General features: G+C 44.5%; 1 protein-coding gene across 4 annotated transcripts in view; it reads right to left on the bottom strand.

Moving 5' to 3' along the window:
• tns2a (tensin 2a) overlaps positions 1-23518 on the bottom strand; it is a 51112-nt gene extending 27594 nt beyond the window's left edge. For 3 of the 4 annotated variants that reach the window (XM_070839003.1, XM_070839004.1, XM_070839001.1), the window contains exons 1-3: positions 23171-23518; positions 7792-7897; positions 7439-7476 (exon numbers count right to left, since the gene is read on the bottom strand). In XM_070839003.1, the coding sequence (XP_070695104.1) occupies positions 7439-7476; positions 7792-7897; positions 23171-23299 (273 nt within the window). In that variant the 5' untranslated portion in view covers positions 23300-23518. Of the gene's footprint in view, positions 1-7438; positions 7477-7791; positions 7898-16599; positions 16653-23170 lie in introns of those variants that run through there. The other variant, XM_070839005.1, reaches the window with a different exon arrangement.
• Positions 23519-26584: the final 3066 nt, after the last annotated feature.

The following is a 26584-nucleotide window of genomic DNA, read 5'->3' on the forward strand; positions in this document are numbered from 1 at the left end:
CTCTTTTGCTCAAACCTGCAGGACTCATTTAATGGCAGTTTTGAGAGTTACCTGGCTTAGCTTTGTAACGATACTTCAAATGCACCCCACATGTCTAATGCCTCTTAATCATGGCGAGGCGGACTTCATGAGAAAACCAGAAAGCACCCGGCCTAGCACAGGGGAACTTCAAGGCCACGGCTAAGCAAAAACAACACCTATGGGTGAAACACTTCTATCCTCTGGACTTAGGAGTCTCATATCAAACTTTGAGTGCTTTTCTGTATGTGAGGCCAGCTAACAAAGCCGTTATCTGTGTTTTTGCTCTCATTTTTCTCGCTGTTCAGCACGTTTGCCTCTCTCACTCTTTGTCTCTTGTTCCCACACTTTCTTTTGACCCCAAAAGGAAAGAAAGGGGCGTCTGTCTCTAGCTGTTGCTCTTTTGCTCCAAGCAGCTGAGAGGGAGGCCGAGGATATCGCAGGTCACATGGGTCCCTGTGGCGGAGCTTTAATGACCAAGTGGGATGCAATTCCCTGTTATGGAGCTGCGGGTCAACAAATTTGTCTGCGCATACATACACTTATGAAGTTATGCAGATGGAGAACACACACAGGAATGCACAGATGGTGCTTGTACGGAGGGTTTTCTAGGTACGAGGCACATGCGCACGGTGCACCACGGCCGTGTTCTCATGCATCCGTTTTTACCCTCCACCCAAGCCAAACATTGCTGAAAGCTCTGAGCCGGACAAAAATAAAAGTGGGTAAATAAACAAAGCAGGAAAACATGGGCTGGGATGAGATTGGGAGAGATCAACAATGGAAAAAAAACCTCCTGTGAGCCAACCAAAACGGGGCATTATTACAGATCTTCATCCCTCTGTGGCTGACCTTCCCTCAGCTGTGCCTCTGTCATCCATCCTGTTGATAAGTAGGCAAAGATGCAGTTCCCAAAAGCACAGCATCCCCCTCCTTATTCTATATTTGCAGCACCCCTCGGCCTAAACAGTGTTTACACTGTGCACATCAATGCCATCACATTCTTCACAGACATGGTGCATTGTCAACACTTGCTTTAGGGCGCCATCACCCTCTGCAGCGCACCACAGCTCCCAAACACCACGACTCTGTGGTCAAGTCTGTGTGATTTGTGTTTTGTTTATCTTCTCATTGAGCCCTGAAGGGGTGGATTTAGACAGATGGGACATAAGACAAGAAGAGGAAGACAGGAATACCCCATTAGTCACACATGTGGTAGACCCCTACAGTGAAGTTTTTGGTACTTGATGAGATCAATATCATTATCAGCATCTCAGGAGCTTAACTGTTGATCTGGTACTTCTCTTTCAGGATTTCTAAGCATTTCTTCCAACTCAAACTTCACATCAAAACAAACTTAACTCTTTTAATTTGGGGGCATTTCACGCTATGTTATAAATCCACACAAAAAACAAGCCAGTATAAATAGTCGCAGTGGATATCACTTCAATCTGTGACTCATGTCCTGCACCGCTGTGGATGTCAATGTTTTATGTCCCTGGTAACACAGACATCCAAATGGTCTCTTCCTGTTAGATTCAAGACAGGCAAAGCCCACTGGCCAATTAGTGCAGCTTATGCCCCTGCTGGTACACGTACACACACACACACACACACACACACACACACACACACACACACACACACACACAGTGGGCTGGCGGAGTCCCAACTTGGATAACTTCGCTGTCATGCTTATGGTTTTACCTCTCATCAACATCCCTCCCCACTCACTAGTTCATTCCCTCGCCCGGCCTGTGCTCACTGCATGCACACACACACAACCAAAACACACACACAGCTTGAACTCAAAACACGCCAGCCTATCTCGGCAATTACCAGAGCTGTCTGTGATAAAGTGGCGACTCCCCTAGTCAGGAGAGACAGTCATAGTCCCAGTAATGTTAAAACGATACAGTTGGGTCCTGTTATCCTGAATGAGTCACACTGACTGCAGCAGAGTATTTGGTGAAGTGCAGGGCCTGCAGGAGGGAAACCAGAGGCCTGGGCTCAAGGCCACAAAAGTCTAGTAAGAGATTACTCACTATTAATGTCACTCAGATCTCCTCAAAACAAGACTTCTACCACCTACTTTTATGATTCAGAGGGCCGTTTACCGTAGATTGTTTTACTTCTAAAAACGGAGCTTTTGCTGACAGCTGTGAGTGACGTGTTCTTAGAGCACCAGCGCAGCTACAACCGGGATGAGATGTGAACATTTGGCAGGAAGTCTGCAGGGTGAGGGGGATGTTGGGTCAGCTGTGACGTTGAGCTGCATGTTGGGAAAACATAAACCATGGTGCACTTTGACAGGCATTACTCATCTCATTTCCATCTCCTCATCACTTCCTTTGTTCTGTTTCTGTTCGCCAGAAGGAAAAAAGAAAAAAAAAACACATGTAGGTACCATGACCTTGAGGAAAACGGCTCCAGTAAAGAAAGAACAGGGTTTAAATAGGATCAGAGAAAGAAAAAGTAGTTTGCAGAAGTTTACTGGGGAGCATGACTCTAACCACCGCTGTCCCGATGAAGGTCTTTCATGTTGGAGAAACATCAGGAGGGTTAAGTTGCTCTTCTACTCATCCCTGCATCCTCCCCCACTTCCGCTCTGTCTATCTGCACTTGATTGTACACCCTCTTCTCGTAAAGAAGAGCAGGCGGTGCACACAGCTCACAGCTTAGTCTCATGTAAAATGTATTCTGACATGTTTAGTGGATAAGGAGGAATCCTGATACGCAGACGGGAAGCAGGGATTGTAATTATGAATGATACACAGCTCGGCACTGCCAACATACACCATCTGTAGGATGGCTTATCGGGCGGCCATTTTTCCAAACAACTACAGACCACTGCACTTCACCTCTGTCTGTGCATATGAAAGGGAGAAAGTACTGTGCCCTGTACAGTAATAACACTGTGGAAAACCTAGAGCGATCGAACAGCTGAATGATTTATTGCTTTTATGTTAGAGCGCAGTTTTGGTGCCAGAGTCATGGTTTTATTTACAACTTACATAAATAACAGTGTCTTAACAAGCCGAGTCAAAGTTTAATCCCGCAACATCATTTTTTAACATTTTGAATTTCCTCACGTGTCATTAATATCAATTCTGTGACTGAGAAAAGAAACTGTTGGTTACTGTCTGGTTAAAAAGCTCTCTGTATGTATGTCTGCATTCACGCTACATTTAAAAGGTTTTGTGGAAGATGAATCACCACTCTGTACCATTACTGGTGTGGGCTGGGGGCTGAAAGACCAACGGAGGTTTAGTCGTTCGGCTTACATTAATTTCAGACAGCCAGCTGGCAGGTAGCTCTGCAGTTTGTCGACGACAGACCGCTGGTGAACTGAGATGTTGGAAACTCGTGGACAAACCTTTAATTACATCAACTCATTCTTTAAAGTTTAACCTCAAAAGCTCAAGCAGCTACTGTTGAGAGTCTGATATCAAATAAAGCCATTTCTGGACCAGAGTTTTACTGATTAGTCTTAAGTATACCACTAATGTAATATCTCCATAAATGTCAGCTAAATGGGCCCATTTTTCTAGAGAGAACTAGACAGATTGGCTTGATTTGAACCCTGGACAGACCTCATTATCTTATCTGATAGCATTCATGCAGAAACCAGATATCTTTTCCATACCATGTAGACCACATATGCAGGCTTGTGGGTTAATTTATAGAAAACAATCATAATTCACATTGCATTAGCCGTTAGTTTGTTCAACATTATTCATGGTGACTGAGGGTTTGTTCCAAAAGTCTTTACTTTTCTATATTCTGACCAAGACACACCCAGAGACTGACAGCTTGTAATTGCACAAAGCAACTCAAAGCAAAGTGGATAGCAGGATCCAGTTTTCTCTCCGTCCTCTGTACGGTGTGTATCAGTCAGTGAGCCAGTCTGTGTGTTTTCATGTTAGAGGGGGTTTCTCCTGCGTCACTCTGCAAATAGTCAAACAGTCACTGTGAGTTTTCCCCGACTAGCGGAAATGCCTCTTCTTGCCTAATTAGACAGACAGGCCAGTCAACTCGTCACGGGCTGCATTTCACTAATTTTAATCCTTCCTCCTCCCACTGTTCCTCTACCCCAACCTTCCCTCCATCTCTTTGCCCTTGGGCCCCAGTCACTCGCTCTCACCCCCCGCCCTGCCGCCCCCCAATTCCCTGTGGACTAAATGTTCCACTTGGGATCAAAGATAAGGAGGAACTGTTCTCGGAGAGCGGAACATGCTGAAATAAAGCTGTTTATGGCCTTCTGTTTGAGTGTTTGTGTGTGTGTGTGTGAGTCTCTGTGTGCTTTTTAATAGATGGAGAGCTGGCGGCTGTTGACCATGTGGACAAAGACTACCTATACCCACCAGTCGTTCTCTCTAGGAGGCAGGTTTAAAGAATTACGTGAGGGTTTTTCTCCGAGAACTGGAGCAATCACCCACTGACGGGATTCGGGACGGTGTGGTAATGAGATGATTTGTCGCCGAGCTTACGGCAACGCCGGCTGGCAGGAGATGTAAATAGAAGTGCGGGATGGCTCACAGATGACAGACCTCCAGATGTCTGAGAGCGCACAAACACATAGTAAATATGCACACTGAGAGGACGGTCGCGGCGGCTCATTCACTCACAAGGTTAAACGGTAATGAATGCCAAATGTGAATGAATGACGTGCAAGTGAGGAAACACCTTGAACTCGTAACACTCTCTGTAATAAGAAGACTAAAGCTCATCGGCCATGCAGGCAGGCAGACAGCTGGTACCATTTAGATGTATAAATAGGCCGTGTCTCCATCATCACAAAATAAGAACGCTTTTCTTTTTTTAACAGTATTACAGTATTAGAGATTGATGCCATCCCAGCTTCCCCTTGCACACAAGGTTAGATAATAGCAGAGCCAGACCCCCCCCCCACACCCTGCCTTATCTGACCTCTCCCTTCCTGGGCAGCAGCGATGGATATCACCGCCTAACAACCACACTTCACTTACAGTGAGGGCACCAAACAACGCCCTCCTTTCTGTAATCAATCTTAATGATGAAGTTCGTCCAGTACTTCTGGCGAAATACAACTTTCTTCATGCAATTTCTCTCCAAAAGAAAGAAAATGAGAAGTTCTGATAACACAATTGCAGCCTGTTAGTCTAAACTTTAACATTTTTTGTGCCATTTAAAATATCTGCTGCAAATTAGGGAACGCAAATATCCACACTTAGGGATCGAGTGACATTTTCTGTTTTGCCCTTTTTCGGAAAATATGCTTCTTCACTTTCTCGCCAAGAGAGAGAGAGGAGAAAAGATCAATAGCAATCTCATGTCTGTGCGCTAGCAGCGAGTCAGCTTACAATGACTTAGATTCTAAACAGAAAACAGGACCAAGCCTCCAGGAACTATACCAGGCTTTGAAGCGTGATTACAACGACGGCATCTGTCACATGATGCCGTCGGGCTAAAAAAGACATTTTTCCATTGGCCTACATTGTAAAAGAGATGTCTCTAAAACGGGGGATAGTTTTTGGCGACTAGGATCCATTCAGTCCAATAATATTTGGTGAAGAAGAGGAGCATGATAAAATCATAGCCGGCTTGGCTAAGTCTACAGAACATACACAGTACTTTTTATTGAAGTAACTTCTTTACAGTGGGTCGTGGTGTTTTTGGCTTCATGCACAACAGAACTGGAGCCCTGGAACCTCTAAAGTTTACCTTAGGACAGAACTAGACTAGCTGTTCTCCACTGGTTCCTGTCTTTATGCTAGGCTACGTTAACCAGCTGTAGCTTCATATGTCTTCTCATCTAACTCTCAGCTGAAAGCTAATGAGACTATTTTCCAAATATCTGTCATAATGAAACACACAGAAGATCATGTGTCCTGCACAGAGAGCATTTTAAACAACCAGAACTAAAAAAAAACATACAACTCTAGCAAGGATAAAAGAACCAAAATCACAGGCTGTACTGAAAAGGCTGGTTTTACTTTTTTATTGCATGTGCTGTTTCAAAGCCATGCTTTCATCTCTGCAGTCATCCTCAGGGCTCTCCTCTCCTCAGATAAAGAACAAGAGGATGGAGCCACGGTGGAGGAATGAGGCTCGTCTTTGCCACATGCTTTCGCCCTTGGCTTTCTCTCCCTCGTCTGCTGCCTGCCAAGGCTCCCTGCTTCAGCCTCTACCCCCTCTCCGTCACTTCGACCATGGCTGGCATTCTCCCCCGCTGCATCCCTCTGTCTATTCATTATACCATCCCTCCATCAATGACCCTTTCACAGAGGCAGCAGTGAGGGGTTTGAGCGAGGCTTGCAGCTCTTCCTGAGGAATGCAACCGAGCGGCCTTCAAATTAGCAGAGATCTCAAGACTCCTGCCCTCACAGACCCACCGTCATGTGTCTTTTCACACCTCACTGGCATAATAATCTACTAAACAGCTCAGATACGCAAGTCCAGTGCAGTCACGTCAAAATTTACGAACAAAGTTGTCCAACTCCCGGGGGCCTATCCCAAGACGCGAGATTAGTGGGTCAGCGTTTGGGCTTAACCTTGAATTAGTGGGGTCACGGTGGTGACTGCACATTTCACCTGCTCCAGAGTCTGCTACGTTCACACTGACCACTTCAAAAAGTTTAGATTCACAGACAGCAACACTGATGCTTACTAAATATTAAGTTGCAATCATTTGATATTCGTAATACGTTATATTTGTGCTACATTCACAGATTTAATCCTTTTACGTCTTTCAAGCAGCATTTTATTCTTAATTTAAAACTATAAATGTCTCTTTCCCATAGTTATCACTTAGTGTTATTCACTTAAGTAACTTAATGTGTTGCACATCTGGCAGTGTTTCCTTTATCACATTCAGTATTTGACTGTTTCAACCTTTTTTTTAAAATAAGAAATCCATCAGGTCTTTGACTTGATGAGTCCATGTGAATGCATTTCATTTGGTGGGGCTTGAGAGTAACCTGGTTTCCAACTGAATGTAGAGCAAACCGTCACAGGATTTCCGGAAATTTAGCAAAAGAAAGAATGGAACTAATCCATTGTTATGTGTTGAGGTATCATGATGTTGGAACATTTGGTAGCACTAATTCTACGGTTCAAGACCATTAAATCATTGCAGAACAAAAGGGTAAAACAAGGTGAAATAATTAAGTCAGACCTCAAATGGTGAAAAACCATGAGGAAGGCATGATGCAAATACGTCACTAATGAGGAACATTAAAGTCTCTGGTGACAAATGAGTCACAAGCTTCATTTACAGCGCAGATTATTTTTTGAGTCTGTTTCCATTTGGTTCATAATGACACAGCAACTTTTCCAACTCAGCCAAGCTAATAAAGTATTTTGCAATATTTCATCTTGTGCATAAACATAAAAAACAGAGTGGATGAAGACATACAGCAGGTGTGAGGTGGGTCCTTACCTTGGCCTCGCACTTCCTGTGGGTGGCTGTCTTACATACTAAGAAAAATGAGAGTAAAGAAGGAGGAAGGAGGGAGAACAAGGCAAACTGAGTTGTCATAGCTGGAGTCCAGGTATCTATAACAATATGCAAAATTAGTAATATCATCCATTTATGAAAAAGGTCCACCTCCCTGTCTATGCAACTAGAATCCCCTTTTCATTTTATTGAATGTAAAGTCCTACAGCATGACCCGAGTACAGATCTCGTAGTTCTAGCGTGTCATGACTTTACCTCACCATGTTCGTCTTAGTCACCACTGACCTAAACTTTAACACCCATGACGACGCATGACCTCGCTTGGCAACATTTACCTCGGCAGAAGGAGCCGACGTTGTCGACGTTCTGACGACACACGCTGCACTGCCGCTTCTTCTTGAAGGTCTTTTCCTTGAAGACGTGGGGCTCTCCCTTCCCCCCCTGCATTCACACACAAACACAAACACACACACACACAAGGAAAAATGAGATTTACACTCATGTTAGAAACCCAATACAGGACCAGAACTGGCAATGCAGTGCTTAGAGCTGCCAGCTCCCAGAAACACAGCAAGAATCCTTTTTTGACCTTCATCCAAGAGTTTGATTTGGCAGATGTTAAATGTTGACTGTTGTCCCTTTATATATATGTGTGTGTGTGTGTGTATTAGTGTGTGCATATGTTCACAACTATGGCAACTACATACATTCTCTACTCCTTTTACCTCTTGAACCTCTGTTCTGGTTGTGTAACTGTCTTCCAGTAATAATCCTTGTGGTTCCCGCCCAAACCTCACTATAATCCTTAGTGTGTGTGTGTGTGTGTGTCTGTGTTTGAATGTGTGTGAAGGTTTGGTCTAATGCTGAAAAAGAGAGCGAAGGAAAGAGAAAGTAAAAGAAATCTCATGCCCATATATGTCACATGTAGTATATGTGTTAGCATGTGTGTTAGAGTGTATACATCTGTGTGTGTGTGTGTGTGTGTGTGTGGAAGCCATTCCCACCCAGTGCCTCTTTGTTTCCCAACATGGGATCAGATCCACAGATGACTGGGCCTGACGTGACTCTGTGGAGGCTTTGAACATGAGAGCACCAGCAACCAGAGGCTAAGCATGGGGATTGCGAAGCATGTTTTCATGTATGGATTCATAATCAGAGGAGGGAAACAGGCCTGGGAGGGGAGGCATGTGAGCAAGTAGTATGTGCAATGTCATGCTGAGAGGCAGCACACACACACACACATTGTGGAAACTGGCAGGTATCCAGTCTAAAGCAAAGGATTTGGGGCAAGAAAGTGTTTCTCTGTTCACTCATCTGAGGGCAAATACGAGCAGAAACACACACATCAGCAGCACCATCACCACGAGAAAACAGCTCCATGTAAGAAGGCGGTCATGCTGCTGGGGTTACCGTGTTTGCGTAGCTTTGAATAATCAAACTGATACATACACATAAAGGGTTTTTGTTTCCTCTGCGTGTGCTTTTCCCTCTTGGTAACAAAGAAAGGAGGCTGTTTGCACACTTTTTCCATTATCCTGCTGCTCTGGCTCTGTTCTAGAGACTGGACAGTGTTTGGACAGCTGCCTGCCTGGCATCACCCTCTGCCAGCAGTGCTCAGCGGCTGCAGGCCCTCTCCAGTGCAAGTGTACTATGACAGCACCCTGGATGGTAGGGGTGGACCGTGTGGGTGGCTCAGGGGCTGGTGGAGGGCTGACATCTGCTATGTGAAACGGTGCGGTCTGGGGATTGATGTCCCTCTCTAGAACTGAGTAGTGATAACTTTTGGAAATTTCTTATGCTGGGATTTTCACTCATTTCTTTTTGACTCTGTAGGACTTGGTCCATTCTTATTTATAGTTTTCTCCGCATAATAAACCAAAAGTTTCATCTTATCTTATCTTGAGCCTCTTGTAGTGAATCCTTGATTTGGCTCTTCGTCCTTACTCCAAATCCACCCTTTCCTGAACCCTAAACATAACAAATGTTCCTGCCTCATGACCAGTTTACCCTCCTTGTGTATCCTTTTTGCTTATTAGCTCTGCCTTGACCTATATGTCTGCCGCCTAATCATGTTAGATACAGATTTTGACACAAACAGTCACAAGAGAACAAACGTCATCTTACAATCTTTGTGTTGCATGGTACACCCTCAGTCTCCTCTATGCACTTGTGCAATAATCTCGTTAAGTATGTGTGTGTACGAGCGTGCATGAGTATAAGCGCGGGGCCCACGGTGAGCTTAAAAAAAGCAACCAGTTACTGTCAGCTAAACCGCAGTGGTGGTGTGGGCTGAGAGATAAACACATAGAGGGGAGGTTGGCAGCATTCTTCCTGTTTCAGACACAATCAAGACCACTATATAGTCCAACCACAGGCAATCATGGTCAGACAGCGATACACGTCTGCTACTGAACGCTGTAGAAGGTCTTATATGGATTGACACAAACATACGCTCTAGTTCATGTGAGGGGACTGGAGGCCAAGTCCTCACCGATGCAGATGAAGTCACTTCCTATTTTATACTATGGACGACAATCTGTGCTGTGGTGCCCTGGTAGTTTAGGGGGTCGGGGACGGCAGTGGTGCCACTCCGCGTCACGCTGGGGATCCTGGATGCAAGTCTGTCCCCATCTTTCTTTCTACCCTCATTTCCTGTCTCCTCTTTATGTGCCAATCCAAAAAAAAAAAAGCATTAAATGCTGAGAAACAGGATTATATCTTAAACTAGAAGGGCACTCAGAGAGCGCAGACCGCTGCCAAGGCCAACAGTCCAGACTTCTATGATTTGCAAACCTGCAAGTGCAACTACTATAAACGTCTGGATATATTTCCAAAGCTATAAGAATTGTGTCTAATGTAAATGTTTAGTTGGCCCACACCATTCACACGTAGACACCAGTGTTACAATCTACAATTTCAATATTATAACTCATTCTTCAGACAGATCTGCTGCAGAATTTAACTCGCTGTTTCTTGGTCCATGCTAAAAACCCTTCCACCAAGTTTGATGAAAATCAGGCCAGTAGTTTTCTCTGTACTCCTGCTGACAGACAAACAAACTGCACCGAAAACATGACCCCCTCGGTGGAGGGAAAAAAGCAAGTGGAGCTCCTTTTCTATGTCAAATGCAACACATTGTATGATGATTTTTCTCCCCAAAAGTTTCAAGTTTGCTCTCTGCAACACCATGTCTAGTAAAAGTATGCTGTTCGTCACTGTTAAAGCAGAAATACATTTTACTTTATAATAGCTGTTAATTGTTGAGTTACATTCTTTACCTTGGAAACAGTAGTTGACCAAAGCTTACCTCCAGGTCCATTTAGCAGAGCAAATGTTTGAGCCAACATGGATGAAAAGTACTTAAAGTGCTCAGAAAAATGTAAAAATTTGAACACAGTTCCATGACAGCTGGGCTAAATCCATCTGCTGATCATGTAATATGGCCAAAAGCTCCAGAACAACCACCAAATGGACTTTTGAATGAGAGTCAACTGTAATTATGCAATCAGCAGAAAATGTACGAAGTGGTTATATTGTTCGACTTTTTGAACGGCTGATGCAAATTAACACAGGCTATGATACGAGGTGAACATTAGTGCAGAGTTCTTAAGCATAGGGGGAAAAAAAACTAGCTAAAGAAACGTAAGGATTCAAAGACAACACCTCTTCTTTTTTCTTTGTAAAATAGGTAATAAAACCTGCAGCCAGCTGCTATACATAAATGAGCCATATGTTTACGTGTGCTAGCTACATAGGTGCTTGAATATCGTTTGTTTGGACCTAGCGTCTTGGGCTGTGATATTTTTATGGCAACGACCAAACTGCTTTAATACAAGAGAGTCGGAAAAAATGTCTTCTACTTAAGTACCAATTTTCTAAACTGAAGGTGGAAATCTCATCAGCATCACCGTGCAGTAAATAGGTTTATTTGATTGGAAAACTGCCAATGTGCTGAAAACTAATTGAGACAGAAGTTAAAGCACATTGTTGGTCTATATTACTGATGTAATAAAACTGCTTTGAGTGTGTAAAAGTGGTGCGGAGCTGAAAAAAGTATTGTTCATGAACTGGCATTGAAGTCAAGGTATCAGTACCGGTACCGATATATTTACGAGATAAAGGTGGCCACATCAATAACCTAAGTTTGCCAAATAGGAGGTCTATTAAGCGCAATTTTCTTTCCAACCATTTCAGCGTCGTTTCAGCTTGCTTTTGCTTCCATAAAGTGCAATAAAATATGGAAACGTACAAATTTCAGGTTTACCAACGGAAGAAGCCGTTTATAGACACCAGTTGCTGAAAAATGACCACACAAGCACTAAGGAATGATCAGGAAGATCAGGGTTAACAACCAAATCTATGGGAACACTCCACTCTGCTCGACTTGGGAGTCCAGCAAAGGAAACCACAGTGAAGCAGGTCTACAGCTTCGAGGAGGATTACAACAGAGAGAGCAGAAAACCGCTGCTGGAGTCACAACCAGGGATGCTGAGCCTGGTCCCCAGGACAGTAATTACTGTCGCCACTGTAATGGATTACCAACATCTTCCTCTGGTAAAACATGTGTTATTCAGTATGTAGTCCTCTGAACTGATAAAGAAACTGTTACCGTTAGATCATGTCTGCTGCCTGAGAGAAAAGAGCTGAAGAACAGGTACTTAGAAACATGTACTTAGCAGGAAATGAACAAATGATCAATAATGATGGAGCTCACAGCATGCAGCACATGAGACACCGGCTGTAAGCAGCTACCTGAGAGCTCAGGAAGACAAAACTCAACACAAACACTCACTCACGTGCTGATGTGTCTCCCTGCAGACAGTCAGTGGAAACAGACAGCCTTCCTCTTCCCGTCCCCCCCATGTGTCAGGACGGACAACACCTCCCCTTCAACATCTGCTACGCACAAGACAGTCCTTTTTCTAATATTTTTAGCCTTTTGGCAGGAAAAGGAACCAGGAGTTTTCTGGAGTCAAAGGGATGCTTTCTAACCAGAAACCCCTCCCCTTCCTCACTGCACGTCTGCCAGCCGTCACAGAACAGTAGCTGGATTGAACGAGGGAGGGGTTGGACACATCTACAGGAGATGCACACACAGGCAGATTTATGCATACAAATGTAAAAACAAATACAGTGAGACACACAGACATCACTGGAAACTCTTATTTGTTTCTAAAAATATTCCTGATATTTAGACAATGATGGGCATTCTTTGGGAGCGGTACATTACTGCCCACAGAACTGGACACTGTGGCCTCAGCTTCTGCTGCAGATGGTCACTGAGGACACACGCCTAAAGTACCCTTGAGTGGAAACTCTTCTTACTGACTTTGTCATTGGAGGAACTGTGATTATCACCCATAATGGAGCTTTGTCTTCAGATCTTTACATCATTATTCTCAGGCCACTTCACTTGCTGCATCAGTTACTGCACAATCAGAGGTCTGACCCTTTTTAGCACTTTGACCTTTCATGTATATAATTCATTTTAAACGGCTTGAAGTTGATTTTCTCTGGCACCATAATTACTGAGCCTAAGTGCATTAAATCAAACATTTAATAACTGGAATAGTTAGCCCTCTCACTCATAATGAATTAGGGCGACACTTATAAGGCTGATTATATAATGCAACCTCAAGTGACATCACCCGAGGCAATTTATCAGACTTAGTGCAGCTCCCTTTGGAGACACAAAAAAGCAATATGCAACTTTTTTCACATGAGCAGGAGTTCTCTGCAACACCTGTAAACTCCCCTGTCATCATTCGGTCTATACTATACAGAAAATAGTACCTTTATTTATGGTTAACATGTTTCAATTTCTTATTTTGTTTGAGAAGTGAACGTAATCACAGTTTATCACCAGTTCTTTTGACCCATAGACCAATTTTTCACAAGCCACATATCTTCTGAACAGTTAGACACTGAAAGGACATTTTTCAGGACAGACAAATCAGGAGAAAATCAGAAAATCGCAAGATCAGGCAACATAGATATTGTTTCTGAACCGTCTCCAGTAAAAAGTACAAGTGCAGGTTTTAACATTAACCAAAGATGGAGAAATGCCCTCTGTGTACTTTGAAGCTATTTCACATAGAAAGCAGTCAGTGTGCACCTGCTCCACCAGGTTATTTTATCAAACAGGTGTAGTCCAAAGCCAGTTGGTGTGTAAGCTAACAACAACAAAAGGCTGACAGTCGTTTCTAGACAGTCTGTCGACCTGTCACTGACCAACAACTAACTACGACCGATGCTGAGCAACAGTCTGAATTATATTAAAATAAACGACAGCTATTGCTCGTCTGCTTTCCTCCACACACCTCCAAGGTTTGGAGCGAGAGGAGGCGACCACTTCAAACCATTGGCACCGATGGTAATACGCCATCTTTTGTTATTGGGGTGTCTCTGCTGATATGCTAACCAGGTCCAGTTGCAAACACGCTAGCACTCGTCAGTCACAAAAGCTCTCTGGAGGCCTGCTGGGCCCTTTAATCCACCGTGATATTCGTTCTCAGGACTGTGCATTAATTGATTCGAGCTCACGTTACTGGAGGGGAGAAAGCTCTCCTCTACTAAGTGACCGTCCAGAACTTAAAGATGTTTTGTATACAATCACATAAAGTAAAGAAAAGCAGAAAATGTTCAGAGGTAAAAGCTGGAACTAAAGGGTGTTGCTTTAAGTGTGAATTAATGAGTAATCAATAATCGTCACAGCTCTCTCTATATATACACTGAAGAAAGTAGTTATTTTTGTAATGGCTGCTTAATACGGCATGCACTCTAACACACATTCATTCACGGGTGTGTTTGTGGCTTCCTGTGTACCTAAATCCCACCCTCCATTCACAGCGTCTCACACGGGCCGGTGTCTGGGTTCCTGCATCATTTGTTGGCACCAACTCCGGCATGTGTGCTAATAAACGTGTGTCGATTCACTTGTATGTGAGTGTGTGTACGCATGTGTCCACAGGGTGGGACAGGCAGCGGAGGGAACAGAGAGTGCCTGTTCCCGAGGTGAGGTCAGCGTGCCGCCATGAAGCACATCCGTGCACTGGGACCCCTGCTGCTAACACACACACACACACACACAGAATGGTCTTATTGCTCCAGCAGCACCACCAAAAGCCCCTACTGCAGTTGCTGATATTTACTGACAAAATGCGCCATCTGTTTTGCCTCAAAATGTGCCGTGAAGTGGCCTCACAAAGTGGATGACATCATCCAGGGGTGATGACTAAGTCATCGTTAAGCGTGTTAGTTAGGACCAGATCTGATCAGACTGCAGACACATGACTCGCAGAAGGAGTTCACTTCCTCGGAAACCTGCTGCTGCTTCTGCTGCAGTAGACGTGAAGCCTTTGCATACATGCCGTCTTAATGCTCCAGGATTTTTCCAGGTGAGAGTGAATAGCTGCTACTGTAGATCGGTGTAACTGCATCTGGCACGAGGGAATGTGAACCGGCCTCTGTTTCGGCCTCTTGGCTTGGCAGCGATTAAGGGGGTGTCCCAAGTAAACACAGCCATCACGGGCCATTTCTGGGCCATCAGACCTCTCAGTTACACCCAATAATTACAAATATAGAATACCTACTGTACACTGAGCACAACAACGGCACTGTGCTGCTGATTGCTGAGCATCACCAGTGGAGCACCTCAGGGTTTGTGTGCCTTGCTCAAAAGCGACACTGTTTGTTGTTGGGGGAGGATGAGGAGGAGCATTGCTTCTTTGAATTTCCTGCCCCAGGTTTTTCCAGAAAGTCTGACTTTCAGGCTCCTTTTCCAATCTGATCAAAATGCAGCCATATACATACGTAACTACATACATAACTAATGGCTGCACGGTTATCAGTAAAAGGAAAGGTTGGACAATGTTATCTTCTTGTTAATCCATAGCGGCTTTCCTCACGTTGCAAAGCAGGATGGGAACTCTGACAACGCTAATTGGCCAGGGTATGAACCACACAAGTCATTAATCAGTGTTGACACACACACACACACAAACACACACACACAGATGTGTAGAAGCATGTGTGTGTCATCGCACACGACAGATTTTTGTTCACAGCATCCTTTTAGTCAACTTGTGCTCTTAGTGCTCAAAGTTGTACATTAAACACACACACACACACACACACACACACACAGCCTGTCACAGTGTGTGTAATTTATTTAAACCTACTTTTCTTTAACAAGGCACCACTTTTTTTTGATCAAATGACACCTTTTATGTGGCAACAGGTGAGAAACAAAAACTTAAGGTCCTCTTACCTGATGTGTTGCACAATAGCAGGATATTGTGTTCACTCATTTGTACTGTATGACAGCAGTGTTTCTCTATTTGATTCGTTAATTCGGAAGAAGAGATTTTAAATTTCAATGAGACTTTTACCTGGTTAAATATAACGAGTTATGAATAAGACAAAAAGAGAGGAGAGTCAGCTGCATCTCTTGTCCTTGGCTTTCTTAGATTCACATAAACTGGGAATGTTATCGGAGAAATATCACCAACACATCCACCCATTAGTAATATAATAGAATAGAATATTCTACCTGCAATTCCAGGTGTATTTTGATTTTTTTTTTAATAAACAAAAACTGTCACGTGGTCATGCAACGTCAAACCCTTGCACGCGCACAGGCGCTCGTGAGAACCGTGTTTTCTTCTGCTCTAATTTGACTTTGCGACATAAACAGTAAGTGACTGGCGCTGACGGAGACGGTGGGGGTGTGGTGGTGGTGGTGGGGGCCGCTTACTGCATCATATGACCCCATTCGGCACATTTTGTGTCAGTTTAATGAAGTGCGGCGCGTGGAGAGCAGCTCAGTAGGTCCCTGAAGGTCTCACAACCTCTGCAGGGAGCTTGATTCAGCATGTAAATAAAGGCCTGGGTGAGTAAAACACGGCTAAGGTCACACTGAGCAGCACAGACACACAGGAGCCTGGTTCTCTCTTCAGGGAACCACCTCCAAAACATATCTGGAAACACATGCGCATGAAAACTTCAAGCTTCACACATCCATCCAAAACCCTTCACGCACCCTGCAAACTCTACCAGGACGACCGGCACCGACTCTGAGGCAAACCGAGCAGAGCCCAACTTTCTCCCCACGCTCTTACGGACTTTTGACGGCACTTTCTTACCTTGTTCATCTTCCCGCTGCTCATATCCCCCTGCTTTAGGAGCTGCCCCTCATTCTCAGGAAGCCCATCAGTAACATGGCCTGCAGCTGAGGTAACTTGTTTTCTTTACCCCGGCCCGCCCTCCGTGCGGGGCGGAGCTACACGCAGCCAAAAGCATGTGTGGAGTACTATTACTGGAATCCCGCCCCCTGATTGGTCGGTTTCCGCAGGGGAGCGTAAGGATACCCGATCCGGATTGGCTGAATTAAGCACTGTAATATTCCCAGTAAAACTTGTGGTCTGATTTATTGGATACCTTTAGAGGACGCCTAAAGCATTCATGCTTCTGTCCTATTCAATATTATCCTCACTTAGGTAGTTTAAAATAAAAAAATAAAGTAAATTACTGTAATTAGATAACTACAGAATTAGTCCAATGCTTCACATCGGGGTCAAAATGATGGTGAGGTGGGAGGATCTGGGTGTGACTGCCCCAAAGCTAACAGGCATTTCAGATCTTAACATGTAAACAAGCATGTAGCTATGTCCTGTAGCTCACACGCATGCACTGAGGCGTTTTAATTATGGGGCCCATGTGCCCGAGGTGGCTCGGGGCCTCCTCCTCCTCCTCCTCCTCCTCTGCTCCTCCTGTACTCCACCATCATTGCATGTGTGGCAGACATGTTTATGGCGACAAGTCACGCAGGAATGGGACAAAACTAACTGTAATTGTTTTAGTCCAGATTTTCAGTGTAACCCCACCACCACGTGCCTCTTCATCACCACCACCATCCTGACCCATGTGCTATTTTGAGTTGATATTAAACTGGGCTTGAGTATATAAGAGTGGATACTGTTAGAATAGTTCTCTCTAGCTGTGGTCTCATCTTTCTCAGTGGGTTCAGTCAGATTTTGTATAAAACCTTGAAGTAGCAGAAGCTGGATGAACTTCGGATGAACAATAATCAATTATTTGAAGCTTCTCCGGTCACTTGTTACCATCACAGCCACTCTGGCAATAAGTATAATTCTAACTCATGTGTATGTCCCCCTTAACACAAAATATGTGGGTGCAAGGACCTTGGATAGGATTCACTACACACGCCATTTAACATTAACATGTTACTACTGGACTTTAAAACTTGCACTACAGTTTTTATTTAACTTGCACTTTAGTGTTACCCTGCACATTACATCTGGTACTGTTCTACTCTGCACATTACATTTGGTACACTTGGTACTATTTATAGTGTATATTACACTTTGTATTTATTTACCTGCTACACACAACATTTTGTACATTTTTATTTTTTGCTTATTTATTGTTTGTATTCATGGTGGTGGTCATTTTTTCTATACTACTGTAACGCCGGGGATCAATAAAGTATTTCTATCTATCTATCTATCTATCTATCTATCTATCTATCTATCTATCTATCTATCTATCTATCTATCTAGATGAACATCTGCATTGACGCTGCTGCAGTGTAGTGACTACTATGTTAGTAGCAGCACCTAGTGGTGAAAAAAGAGAAATGCACCAGGTCTTTTTCCTGCTCTGACAAACGCATCTCTTCACATTAACCACCTTTTGTATGTTTTATTTATTATTTTTTTTAACTCCTCTGCACCTGATGAGCCTCCTTCCTCACCTACAGACAGCACAAATATTAAAACAGTGACGGCCGATGCCAGTGTGTGAAATAAGACTGAAAACTTGCACGGAGCAACTTTGCATCTTTCTTCAAACCCGGGCTGCATCCACGGCCGATTCACTATAATCAAACCAAGCCAAACATTTCAAACATGCCGATATAAATCTTTGTTTCCCCGCCAAACTATCTGCACATGCTTATGGCTGCAATTATACTCTACAGAGTATGTGCCCCAGTATGCATATAGGGCCATTCCTTTTTGAGGTGCCTGTCTTAAGCCGTTAGCCCGTAATATTCCCCTGCCTCAGACTCCTAATGCACAGAGCATTATGTCTGTCTGCTGCCTCAGTCTCTTAGTCACTTCCATATGTGTGTTACATTGACATGCAGGTATGAAGGCCGTACAGTAGATCCCCCACCAATAAACGTAGGACATGACCGTGAGCCATGACGTATGAAGTAGTAATCCCCACGGAAAACAACACGTGCAGCAATGGAGTCCATTCCTTTGGCTCATGGCCCAAGAATTTCCGGCTCAGGATAGGAAAAAAAAAAGGGAGGACTGATAGATTTGGGGAGGTCTTGAAGAGTTTTTCAGGTCCCTTTCTTTTTGGATTGTGGTGGGGTGTGGGGAAAAGAGAGGTGGATTAAGAAGCAGAGAACAAGTGTGTGAAAAAGTGTGTGACTAACAAAATACTGAGGGACCATGAGAGACAGGAAGCTGGTGCTTGGGATTGGAATGAGGAGGGGGAGGGTCATGTTGGGAGAAAGATGGAGATGGAGAGGGGTCGTTGTGGATGGGGAGGAGAGAGGAATTTTAGGTGTTGATTTGAGAAAACCCTGCATGGAAGTTTGCAAGGTCTGAAAGTTTTGCAAGGGATGCCAGGTGTGTGTCTTTGTCCGGTCTGTGTGGAACGGAGAGTTTAGAGTCTCGAGGAAGTGGAAGGACTTGGATCGCGCTTGGAGGTAAATGAGGAGGAGGGAGGTGGAGGGAGTGGGAACCCGGGCCAAGAGGAAATGAGGGGAGGAGGAGGAGGCTTGAAAAAGGGGGCTGTGTAGCTTGACGACGGATTGTGTAAGACAGCACAACGCCAGAGGCTGATAAGGTGCAGCTGTTGACGGAGCGAGAGAGCGAGAAAATGCAGTGGGAAGAGTGGGTCAGATGCAGAGATACTGATGACACCAATGAGCACATGTTCACATTTACTGTGCCGGTGAGTTCAATAAAATCCGTTCAGTCAGCAAACGCTGCTCGGCCACACACACACACACACACACACACACACACACACACACACACACACACACATTTCCACAAAACTTGGACAAACGTCAAGCTGGACATTTCTGAGTGTAAGAAAAGAAAATATGTCGTGCGTAGTTTGCTGCGAGGTGTTTCTTTTAAGGGCGGCGCTGGGATTTGTTGGGGGGGTTTGTGGGCTTACTGAGGGAGGAAATGGTTTATGTCTTTCCTTTTTCCCGCGATCAGCTTTCATCTGCGTGCCTGCTACACACAACAACAAGCATTCCTCGAATCCTGCTCAGAGTTTGGGACTGATCAAGCCACAGGAATCTGGTCTACGACAGCCACCCTCTGAGTCTGGACTCCACATAGGAATTCACTTTTTTCCCCCAAACGTGTAGGAGTGTGAGACTATTTCTTTTTCTGTTTTATTCTGGATGTTGGGGGGGTCTATATTTAACCCTGACCGGCCAGTCTTCCTTCCTGTGTTGGGTGTGTGTTTGTAGTGAATGCCTGTGGCTTAAGGCCTCAGTATTGGTCATGGCCAATCTAAACTTTGTTACTCGTGAGAAATTACAGGGAGGAAAGACAAATACATATGAAACCACTGTCACCACGCCAGGTCGCCGTGCATTTCCAGAGTCAACAACACATGAAAAAAAAAAAAAAAGCAGAACTGGCCTGATTATTAATCGTACTTTTTCTTCTAAGTGCTAAATGGACTGCACTTGCACAGCGCCTGTCTTTTCAACCATTCAGAGCACTTTAACACTACATTTACTCCGGCCCGTTCACACGCTGATTGACAGGAGCTGCCATCTAACCTGCTCATCAGTCAGACACTTAACTACTCACACACACATTCACACGCAGAGGCACAGCTACGGGAGCAATTTGGGGTTCAGTGTGTTGTCCAAGGAACTTCCCACGGACTTGAGCCACAGAGCCACAGCCGCCCATCCCTCTGGTGGTCACAAACAGCAGGTTGAAACAGTTGAATGAACTTTATGTATTCACGAGCAGCGACTGGTGAACAACGGCAGTAAGATTTGCTGTTGAAAATTCAGAAGATTATTAAGTTATTCCAGTTCAGCCTGAGGGGGCACACGGATGTCTGACAGTTGTCATGACAATCCATCCAGTAGCCGCTGAGACATTTCAATCAAAACCAAGAGTGTCAGCTTATTGTGGCGCTGGAGGAAAAGTCTGTGGATCGCCAAAGTCATTAGGTTTCATCCTCTGAACATCGTGGATATTTGTGCTAAATTTCACAACAATCTGATAGTTGATATTTGATCCTGGACTAAAAGTGCAGGACTAAGCGACAGACTGACATCTAAGGTCTCCAGAGAGCAAGCTGCTAGCGTGGCTACGGCGAGAGAATAGGTTCCATATTAAAATTCGGCAGCCAAGTGAGTCATTAATGATTCTCAGACTTGAACCCTTGGCTGCGCATGTAGGTGAATTTAATACATGCTTATTATGACGCCTACCACCAAGACATTAGAACATTTAGCTTTCATTGCCAATGTGGACGACCTGTGATCAGAACACACAATAGGACAGATCAGAAAAATGATTTTATGACAAGGATATAATCTGCCAGTGTTATTATTTCTGTCCAGGGGGCTCGCCTACTTTGATTTGTCCCACATGGAGTCTGCATCATTCACACTGACACCATTTTATCCCCCTTCTTTACCTGAGAAGAACCACGCGATTTATCGTCTTTCTCTGCCAGAAACTGTTCATTTCAAGAATCCAGTTTTGGAAAGTTGTTCGTTGACGCTCAGCTACTCCCCATCAAACAGCTGTCCAAGATCCACTGGACAGCGAGGAGGTGAGATGCACTTTGAGCGACTACATTTGGCTAATATGAGGTCAATATAAAATCACAAAAGACAAATGATAATCCGATACTTTCAATCCACCATCTGTAGAATAACACCGACACAAAAATCAAGACCGTCCATTTCCCATGATCCTGACATAACATCAGCAAATTATGTAACCACACTGAGAGCGGCCTGTGGAACATCATTTTTGCTAAGTGCTTCCAGTAAGTATTTGGCATGAGTTATGTATGTGCATGGTGTCTGCCAGTATATAAAGAGATTAAAGCCAATTCACAATCTGGTCAGGTTCTCCCTAATAGCTGCGTCTTCCCACACCTCTGATCGTCTGCATGGAAAACCACCATGAACTGATAAAAAACAGAGTTGCAGATAAGTTTGTGAAAAAAAATAGATGAGACAACATCTCCTCCTGTAGGAGAATCAGTCGGGTCGAACTGGTTCCCACACCCCTGTAGTGAGGTCGGTCACTGCAGGATGACGTCGTCCAGAGGGCTCCACATTCCCACGCTGCTCAGCATGTGATACGGAGCCACTGGGGCTGTGGTGCAGTCGAGCATGCACACATAAACACGCACACGGAAAACAAGCGCAGATGGAAGACGGCATGCATGCAACGTTCAGGAAAATGCCCGTGATAGAGCTTCACACATCTGGATAATCCAGTGTTATTTAAACTGGTGGACAGACGTCAAGGGTCTCAGTGTTTTCTTGGTGGCTAATGACACTTTAAGACGACTCCGGCCACAGCGTCACATTATGGTAAATATCCCAGCAGTGCTGAGGCCATCACAACAGTGCTGTTGTATCTGCACACGCGTGATCTCAGCTCAGAGATGCCATCGTCATCCACATTGTCTTTTAAATCAAGGCCAACACACACACACACACACACACACACACACTCCTCTATAAAAATCTCATACAAACAGTCACTTCTTCAAACTTCAGATCTCCTGCACACACTGATGCACAGATGAAAGAACGGCACGTCGGTGCCACTTTTCTTCTGTCACACGTTTATCTGAGGATGATCAACTCCCTGCTCGTTAGCTGACACTGACCTTTGACCTCCCTTTAAGTAGGACAAGCTTCCCATCAGGTATCAAAAGCACAACATGAACATAATTATTTGGTGGAAAATAATGGATCACTGATTCCTCATTAATGCTGGTCTCATACAAATGCAACACGGTCTTTTATTTCAACCACTTCAAAATACTCCACCGTATTATGTGCCTACTCCTCTGTTCAAAATGGGGATAACAGGGTTTGTCTGAAATGTGGCGCTGCTGAAGCATCGTCACTGCACCCGCTGTGGGAATGAAACTAAATTAAAGATCTATGGCTTTGGAATTTAAAATATGTTTACCACAAACACCCCAAACATGTATTCTTGGAGATTTGCATGATTATACATGTAGCAATTACATTTTTTTGTCAATTTGCATGCTTGCAAAAGTGATAATTATACTATATGCAACTGGCTCCAATACATCAACCAAAGAGCACTTCACTGATTTAGCTTTGGACTCTAAATTTCTGCAACACTGTCAAAATTACCAGAAAAATTGTCTTGTGAATGTGTTAAATCGGTGGAGTTTCCCTTTAATGAGGACTTCAGAGAAACATGCGACTCTGTGAAGAAAAACGTCTCACATTATTCTAACATTATGGTGATTGTACATCACTATGGATTAGATGATGCCAATGAATAACACCCTGACTATGAACACAGTCACCTCCCATGAATGCCCAAGGGGGGGGTGCATATCAACATTTGCACGCCCTAGCTGAGTCATTTCATCACACACTCATGTGAACACTGCATGCACACTGACCTTTGTCAGCCTCATCCTGCCACTCTCACTCCTCTCCAGACTCCTTCTCTTCAGAGACGAGCTCCTGACCACCGGCACTGGTTGCACCTCTTCCTCCCCACACCAGTCCGAACTCAGGACGCAACCCATATAGGTGGACGGGTCCTGGACTCCGGGACTTTTTCCTCCTCCTCTCTCTCTCTCTCGTCGCTCCTTCTGTCCTCCCTCCTCCTCTCTCCCTCTCTGTCCTCTAAACTGGCTCCAGCCTGGGCTCCTGGGCAGCTGTTTTTGTCAGCTGGAGAGGAGGAGAGGGAGGCCCTTCCCCTTTTCCTGGCTCTCGCTCAGCTCTGCTGCAGGGACAGAGGGAAGGATACACTCTGCATGCTCTCACTGCCCCCCTTCTTTTCTATATACACTTTAAAAACACCTCTCCCTCCAACCCGGTCCTGCTGCACTCACATGTGGACTCCCCATTTTTCTGCCTCCACCCCCTCTCGCTGCTCTTCTTTGTTTCACACAGTTACTTTTTCTCTGCTTTTCTTTCCACCGGTCGATCACACTCACTGCATCCCCTCACACATGCGACCCTTGACACAAATGTCAGCGTTCAAAGAGTCACCTTCCCATCCTATCACGCTCTCCTTCACTTCTTTCTTCCGTCTTCACCCTTTTCTCCCCCTTTGCTGCTTTCCCAGTGTCCCCATCCCAAGAGCACGTCTCTCCCTTCCTTCTTTCTCCCTTCCCTCCTGCTTCTACCCCTGTGCTAGGCTTGCCTCACTCTTACATATACAATTACCTCTCTGTTCTCACCCCCACCCATCTCTCCTCGGCAGTTTCCTGCTCCCAGATACAGGCAGGCTCTCCTTAGCTCGAGCAACACATGGTTGGTATTGTCTAGAAAACAACCAAGAAATCCAAACGGTGACGGCAGCTGTTAGGATGCTCGGCAAAGCAGTGATTCAGAGCGCACTGAGCCTTCCCTTGTTTAAAACGCAATAGCCTGTTTGTTGCATTCGTCAAACAAAGTCCCTTTCACCGCTCAATCCATACCTAACATACAATATAACAAAGGACTCATCCCTTGTCATGGTTTTGATGATTTGATAATGAAGGCCCTGTGCATTTTTAATGTTGCTGAAGCTTGAAAAACATTAGCGTTGCTCATGTTTCTTTTCCACGCAGCCTCTTTGCTGTTGTTTATTTCTTCTCCCTAGAGTGTTTTGGCTGCTACGCGAGAGCTCACAAGGCTTGGAAGAGTGAGACTGTACCCCTTAAAAGGCAAATTCTTGATGCGCCTCCAAAAGCCCCCCCCCCCTTCTTTGTATTTACTCTCTACATTCTCCCTTTCTTCTCATTTGTTTTCTTCTTCTTTCTCTCTGTGTCTCCCTCGTCTTTCTTTTCTCCCCTCAGACAGAAACCGATGTTGAGGTGAGACGGTCTCTGTTGTTGCAGGCATTTTGCCCCAGACTAGCCTTCCAGGTGTCCTTCCTTTCCTCCCTTCCTATACCCGACCATCCATCCATCCCTCCTCCCTCTCACCCAGTCCTGTTTCTCTTAGACCCCCCCTTCCAGTCGACCCCAACCCCCCCCCCCCCCCCCCCCCCCCTTTTGCTTTGCCTGGACCCCTCCCCTCCCATGTATGTCTTTCAAGGCAAGGGCTCAGACATGAGCTCAGGCAGACAGAGTTTACAACAAGCCCCCCTCCTGGTTTTACATGCCATGAAATTAACTCCTTCTAATCAACTCAGGTCCTGCCAAAAGCCTAGTTTTGTTTTGGAAATAATGGAGGAAGACAGACATAGCTATTAACTACTACTGATTTCATAGCCAAAAAGAATATCCAAATTTAATCTGATTAGAAGATATGGTGCTAGAAGAAACCAAAATCACAGCTGCAACCTCTAACACTGAGTCTTTTTTTGGTAAAGATGTGGCTATTTTCCTTTGCAGCATACTTGGCTCTTGTTAGGAGTCTTGGCAGACATCGGTTTCAGTCTGGATCAGTGAAGATTAATGACAGATTTCTGGGAGATGGAGTTTTTGATAAGGAGGAAAGAAAGGAGCGAAGGGTAGAGAAAGACAAGATAAACCAAGTCCAAATATGGAGAGCCCAGAGGGAAAGAGAGGGGATTGTAATGTGAAGAAACAAACGCTGGAGAAACAAAGGGGTACAGAAATAGACCCAGTTGTGATGATGTCAGGGATGACGCTACCCAAGCCTTCTTCCATACCAGAGTGTCTTTTGACTGAAGATCTGTTTTTGTATCTCAAGCTCAAGACTTCCATCAACCTCCCGGTAGTGACATAGATTAGTGCACACATTAGCATCTCCTCATGTCACACAGCCCTCTCTGCTGCATCCAAGCATCTGTTTTCATCTTGAACTCCATAACTTGGGTCTTTTTGTTACTAGTGCACAGCAATAGCATAGTTGTCAGGCCGCAGACCAAGGATGTCCATGCCAAGGGTGTGTGCGCTGGTTAAGCTCGCATATCATCAAGCACAAGACCCACAGGGTCGAAAGGACGGGCCGACTGTCGCAGTGCCACATACAGACGCTTGATATACTGACAATACGTGAGAGCTCTGCTTTGGTGGGTTTGTTTTGGAGCTTGTCTGCCTCCTAGTGGGAAAAAAATTATTTCTAGAGGGTTTAACATTTAAAGGAAGGATTGTTTTTCTTTCCGTCAACAAATCCCATAAAAAACACACAGCCAGTAATAATGGATCCTACTAACAAATACTACAACAAAGTGTGTGTATAAGAATATGATACATCTTATTCCTCTATGTCAGCTCCATTATTCAGTACTGTCAAAAACACATAAATGAGCCAAAGTGTTTTTCAACATGACCACACACATGCAACAAATGTGTATTAATCCGCTGTTGAAAGTAGTCCTAGACAAATGCGCTATTTGCTCCTGTTTGAGTAAGGTTTGATAAAACTACAACGCCCAGTTATTTTAGTAAATCAATGAGCCCTTTTGAAACTTTATATTTGGAAGCCATTTTATAACATTTCCCTCGTCAGAAGGAACCAGCTGGGAGTCAGAAAGTGCATTGTTTTTTAGTCTTTTCATGGGATGTACAGCCAGCCTTATCCTTCAAATCACATTCAATTCTCACAATGGTGTTTGGGTGGAAGCTAAATCCCATGGCTGTGACAAAAGAGTGAAAGATTAAGAGTCTGTCCGGGACATGACTGGAAACAATAAAAAGTTAAAAAAGTTAATGGATCAAGTTAGACAGGATGGAAATTTCACACCTGCCCTCTTGGCTCTGTGCCACGGAGGGCAGCACAGGTTCATGAGCAGGGTCAGAGTCCGTAATTAGAGGAGGATGAAATAAACAGAGCTGCAAAAACCGAAATGAAAAATGTATCTTCATCTTTCAGATTGACGTCAGATTTGACACAGGGCACAAAGTAAACAC

This window comes from Pempheris klunzingeri, chromosome 11 (genome assembly GCF_042242105.1).
Source record: "Pempheris klunzingeri isolate RE-2024b chromosome 11, fPemKlu1.hap1, whole genome shotgun sequence".
NCBI classification, from domain to species: Eukaryota; Metazoa; Chordata; class Actinopteri; order Acropomatiformes; family Pempheridae; genus Pempheris; species Pempheris klunzingeri.